This window comes from Nicotiana tabacum, chromosome 17 (assembly GCF_000715075.1).
Source record: "Nicotiana tabacum cultivar K326 chromosome 17, ASM71507v2, whole genome shotgun sequence".
NCBI classification, from domain to species: domain Eukaryota; kingdom Viridiplantae; phylum Streptophyta; class Magnoliopsida; order Solanales; family Solanaceae; genus Nicotiana; species Nicotiana tabacum.
The window spans coordinates 142402131-142408272 of record NC_134096.1 but is presented as its reverse complement, the minus strand read 5'-3'; the positions used below and the strand labels follow the sequence as shown (position 1 = coordinate 142408272).

The following is a 6142-nucleotide window of genomic DNA, read 5'->3' as shown; positions in this document are numbered from 1 at the left end:
TAAATCGGACCAAGGCTCGAAGATGAGACATCAAGCCTAGAGATCGAAGTGTACGTTGAGACCGAGGCCAGCAACAATCGAGATCAAGTATGACCGACTTCGAGGGGAGCATAATAACGGAATGGTGAGATATCAGTAACAGGTCGAAGATCACAACGTGAATTTCGGAACGGATATCCGTGAACGGTCAAGGATCATAGCGTGAATCTCGGAACAGACCAAATCAGAAGCGGATAACTAGCTATTTATACGGTTTCCTTCTGTAATGAGAGACATACCATAATTAGGTCTCCTCTACTATATAAAGAGGAGGTCCAATCATTTGTAGAGAGGATTCACTGAAAAGAATATACATATACGCTGCTTTCTTTGCTTACTGTTCATCGCCGTTTATTCCATCCTCCATTGTTCTTATTAACTAACCTCAAGACTATCTCAAATCTAGGTCGAGGTATTGTTTGCCGATCGGTTTAATTTATTTTATTGTCCAACTTATCTACTTAATTTGTTGTTTATCAATTGGTGTTGGTTTAAATCATATATTTTTAAAACTACAATATAAGTTTAATTGTTACTCAATTTTTAAGGTAAACAAACCTAAAACTTGTATGTAATGTAGCAACTATAGTGAAATGACCGATGCTCTTGTCAGTTCATTGGCAGAGAACAGGGGAAGACATGAGCGGCCTCAATTTGCAGGATTTGTGCCACTTGCAGGAGAACATCTCTGAATCTCTAGCTGAGATACGTGAAAGAAAGGTTTTGATTTTGACCTTTACTCTTGTATTTTGGAGGCATTATTATATGCCATTTCCCTCTTAATTTTATGCAACTGCTACTACAATTTGTTAAATACTATCTTTATCAACAAAAGATTTGATCCATATATATCTGAAGCTAAATGGACTTACACGAGCAATTACCTTTTATCACAATTGTGAAATGGTGTAATGTTAGTCAAAAATCACTTTATTTTGAGTCTCGAGAACGGATAAATGCTCAACATTCTCAAGCAAAAATCACTCATGGAGAGTAGACTTGAATGAATAGTTTTAAAAAATTATTATGAATTCATTTTGGAAAAGGAAAGAAAGTAATATTACTCACAACTTAAAAAGTAATCCTCTGAACATGTCCTCCTGTGATTGAGTTGTGCTGCTTCTGCCAAATGCAAATCCCGTCAATTCACAGTGTAATTTAAAAATGAAAAAAATACACAAACCAGGCAAAGCATTTTGGTCCTAGTAAAAAAAAAAAAACAAGATGCTCATTTTGTCTCGGCGATGATATATTTTATTTTTCCTACGGGTGTAAATATTTACAAAGTGTAAAAATATGTATACAATCAAACCATTTAAGAATACATTATGGGGTTGAAATCCAAAAAGATGGTGAATAACATATTAGGAGTAAGTCAGATTACATTTAGTGTAATTATTTTTACATTGTCATCAAATAAATTAAAATTCTTTTCCACATGTATTATATACGTACTTAACTATAAGTGGCTCTGTGAATTACATACAGTACCACGTGATCAAGACTCAAACAGATACCTTCAGGAAGAAGGTTAGTCTTCCTTTTAGTTAGCTTTGATATGAATTTCTTTCCTTTCATTTCGCTTGGGAGTTGGGATATATTACAAAGTGCTACGGATTCTTTATGTGACTAAAATAGGTGAAGAACTTAGAAGAGCAACATGGAAACCTCGTGCTTGATTTGGTAAGTATATTTTAAATATATATGTTTGATTTTTTGCCATTGGTTTATGGGATTGTTAATTAACACGAAAAAGTTAATTGGTTCATCAAATTAAGGAAGCAAAAAGTGAAGATCCAAAGTATGGTGTAGTGGAAAGTGAGGGACAGTACAACTCTGCTATGGCATTTGCCAATGGAGTACACAACCTCTATGCTTTTCGCCTACAATCGTTGCACCCCAATCTTCAAAATGGAGGAGAAATTGGTTCTCGTAATCTACACCTTGCTTGAAAACAGCAATTTGGCAATGGGGTTAAACCCTTTAATGTTGGATGACTTATTCCAACTAACTTCCCAAGTTATATGTTATTACTCAAAAAAGTTGACTGTTGCAAGTTGCAAAAACTACTTTATCTAATTAGGTTTTGCGCTGAGTCTGGATTTGATTACTTCCTAATTGTCTATAGCACTTTATTATTATAGCTAGGAGTTTTGACTCCATTATGAGTGATGCCAAATTATGAAGATGAATTATGATATCTTGAATGAATTCAATTCTCCGATGTTGATTTTTTTTACTTTATTGTTAGAAAATCTACACATGTAGTTTGTTCTTTTTAGAATGTTATGCAACACATCTCATTTATAAGTCTAATTCTTAATATTTTGTTGATGCATATTGGTTAGGAGCTGTAAACTTATTTTAAGATCTGTAATAGCTTTATTATGAATTATATGAATCGACGAATTTTACTTATTTCAATTAACTACTGGGAATAAGCTCTGTGCTGATAGAAAAGGCGGCACTCTTTCTGTAGCGTGCTTGTGACTTGTAAATTTTCTCTTTTTACTAATATTTATCATGTTTAGCTGGATCAACAAATAAATATTATAGTCATTCACAAAAGGACTCTAACTTTGATTTGTATTTGACCTTGTCACTTATCTCTCAATTATATTTTAAAGAATAGATGATATTCAAATTCCTGGCCTTTGTCCAATATTATCTTTTTATACCATCTTTTTTTCTTACTATTAAATTTTCCCTAAACTTTTCCGCACGTATCAAAGTTTCACAAAATATTTGTTTTTTCATTTAAATTATGCAGATTCACTTTTGTATTTTTTTGGTTAAATAATATTACAACAAAATTAAAAATGTAAGCATTAATAATAGTAATATTTAAAAAAGGTATAAGCATGATATATATTGGCAAAGGAAAAGACATATAATTTGAGAACTCAAATATCTTTGAATATCAAAGAAGTGTCAACTATATAATTATTGGGTTAAGTTTAGTTCTTACTTATTTTTTGTGGACTTCGCCGTTTTTGGTTTCCTTATTTTTTGCAAAGTTATTATCTTTCATAATACAAATAATGAAAAATTATATACGAGGTATTAGAATATTACAACTAAGAAAGAATTTATGCACAACATTTAATTGATTTAAAATCCTAAATACATATTAGGGAAAACTCTTATGTTTTATTCAAGAATGCACAAATAATATAATAATCAATTTGCAACTAAGAAAAGTTTTTGTTTATTTAAATAAAAATATAAAGAAGCAACAAGGAAGACTTAAAGTCCTAAAATTTGCAATAGAACAAATAACCATAATCGTGAGTTATGCAAGTAGCCAATCGTGAAGTTTTAAAAAAAAACAATCGTGAAGTACATAATCAATTTGCGAAAGAATTTCATAAATAAAATTGTAGAAGTTGCTTTAAATTCCTAACATTATGAAAAATTAATATATAAGGAATTAAAGTTATCTTACATCGTTAAACAAGGAAACGATTTATGCATAAAGTCCTAAATATCATATTTTCTACGTAGCTCAAATAAGAAAATAATTAAATAACTATTCATAAGTATTACTAAAAAAATAATTAAATAACTATTCCTAAATATTAGAAAAATACTTAAATTATGATTTTGTCTAATGTAAAATTTATTTCTAAAAAATAAAAAAGGTAAACGACATTTCGCCAAACATATTTATTAAGTGCTGTAAAACTTAATTTAAGACTTATATCATTGTTAATTATAGGGGTGTACAAAGAAAACCGATAAAACAGCACCAAATCGATAATCCGACTCAAACCGAAAAAAAAACTGATTATGGTTTGGTTTAATTTGGTTTGGTATTGAAACAAAAATTCGATCATAATTAGTTTGGTTTTGGTTTTAACTAAAAAAAGTCAAACCGAAACCAAACCAACCATATAGTATATTTGTACAATTTTTAAAAATAGTTTATACATATAAATATTTATTGTAATGTAATTTATAAATACTTTATAAACTTTTTCACAATTTTATCTTTTAACGTATTATTTCAAGTTTGGACTTAACATTCTTGAATGGTAAATAAATTTTATAGCCCATAAATGTAGTAACTCAAACAAAGTTCAAATCAATACTAATGCTATCAAAAATAATTCAATTCAACACTAGGAATGACGATAGTGTTGGATATCTATTTTTTAGTTTTATATTGGTTTATAATAAAAAAGCATAACTTAGTTTATCTTTTTCTTTAGTGCTTAGTTATGTAATTAATAGTACTTATTAGCTATATTTATTTTGGCATGACCTATATAGTATTTTTAGGTTATGTTAATTTTTATTATGGCTTATCAATTAGTAATATTTGCTTTATACAATTTTATATATCATCTTTGTTATTGAATATTTTAGTATAATGTTATGACTTATCCATATTATTGTGTTATTTTCTTGAAAAATATATTATATAATTGTATTTTACTAGGACTAAAGAAATATTTGGAGTACAAGTTACATATTTTGTGCTTGAAGATTTTACCAGAAAAAACTCAATAACTCGAAAAAACTGAAAAACCCGACTTTGTTGTTTTGGTTTGGTTTTTAAATTTTAAAACCCGACACCATTAGTTTGGTTTGGTAATTAAAAAATTCGAACCAACCCGACCTATGTACACTCCCAATGAATTATATAAATCGTTGAATTTAGCTTGTTATTCCAATTAACTGTTGGGAATAAGCTCTTTGCTGATAGAAATGGCGGCACTCTTTTGGGTGTGTTTGGTATGATTTCCTTGAAAAATAACTGATTTTCTCAGAAAAAAACTATTTTTCTTACTTATTTTTCGGTGTTTGATTAGGTAGCAGAAAATATTTTTGAAAAATATATATAATTTAGACAAACACTATATGAGATAAAATGGGTAAGGGCGGGGAAGGTGATAGGTTGGGATCTAGGGGCTAGAGTGGCGGTGACTATGTTAGGAGGAGGGGGGAGGGGTAGGGTAGGGTAGGGTAGGGATTGGGAATAGTTTGGGGAAGCTTGAGAAAGAGTTTTGGAAACTGTTTTCCCTCTTTCTGGTAAGTGAGTCATTTTCTTACAATTGGAGTAAGATGAATTCATGAGAAAAATATTTTCCATAATGTTTAAACCAACCAAACATGAGAAAATTAGAAAATATTTTTGAAAAAAATGTTTTCCTTTTACCAAACACACCCTTTGTGTAGCTTGCTTGTGACTTGTAAATTTTCTCTTTGGGTTATGGCTAAACATTGATTGAGTGTAATCCACATTTTACTTAAAAGGAAAAATTTAAAGACGGCTTTTGCAGTGATAAAAGGTTTAATCACAAGGCAGCTTTCGTTTGAGCTGGCATAGTAAAACAAATCCCGAATATGCTTTTGCTTAAATCTGTTGGATACTTGGATGCTACTAGGAAGACGACAAATAATCAGGAAATTGCGTTCTTTTGGTTTTGCTTTGGCGGAATTAGTTTCAGAACACAATTGTGTTTAAAAATATGAGTTGTAGTTTCCATTTAATAGTTAAAAGATAAATTTGCACTTTTCTTTTTGAAGAATTTGAATACGTGAACTCCACCCATTTTATGCTGAGGCGCTCGTAGACATCGAAATTTTAACGGATTAAGTTAAATCCTAAATTAAAGATACTATAGGACTCTTGAAATCTTAGGAGTCTATTAAGGTTGCTTGGAGGTTACTCTACCCTAAACCTAACTTACACCTATATAATGGGATACATACTCCCTTGAAGAGGCATCTCAAAACACCCATAAACTCTTGGGATATTCACAAAGAGATCAAAATATGGCCGAATACTTCTTGACAATCAAATAGTTCAAGAAGCTGGAGATCAAATACATCCTAGGAGGTCTGCCCATCCCACATTCGAGAAATATGCTGCTTCAACCCTCGAATCACGGAGATAATTAGGAGAGAAGAATCAAGGGAGAAACAGAATTGTACTCACAATTGATTAGTAAAAATATTTTTCTCTTATCTTATGATTGCAGTTGTCACGACCCAATTTCACCTATAGGTCGTGATGACGCCAAACCTCACAGCTAGGCCAGCCAACTAGTGAATTAAACATATATTTATTCCTTTAATAATTATCCGAGTAATTAAA

At 30.6% G+C, this 6142-nt stretch overlaps 1 protein-coding gene across 1 annotated transcript; it reads left to right on the top strand.

Annotated features, from left to right (window-relative positions):
• The first annotated feature begins 639 nt into the window (after positions 1-639).
• Positions 640-2093, top strand: LOC107782243 (agamous-like MADS-box protein TM6). The gene is made up of 4 exons (XM_016603107.2): positions 640-759; positions 1528-1569; positions 1678-1722; positions 1818-2093. Exons 1-4 carry the CDS (start codon positions 640-642, stop codon positions 1989-1991), a joined length of 381 nt encoding a protein of 126 aa, XP_016458593.1. The 3' UTR covers positions 1992-2093.
• The last annotated feature ends 4049 nt before the right edge of the window (positions 2094-6142 follow it).

Excerpts from the sequence above, each read along its gene's own strand:
- LOC107782243 (XM_016603107.2), top strand. The coding sequence starts at position 640 with ATGCTCTTGTCAGTTCATTGGCAGAGAACAGGGGAAGACATGAGCGGC. Across the intron at positions 760-1,527 it reads CTGAGATACGTGAAAGAAAG|TACCACGTGATCAAGACTCA; the intron begins GTTTTGATTTTG and ends AATTACATACAG. Across the intron at positions 1,570-1,677 it reads CAGATACCTTCAGGAAGAAG|GTGAAGAACTTAGAAGAGCA; the intron begins GTTAGTCTTCCT and ends TGACTAAAATAG.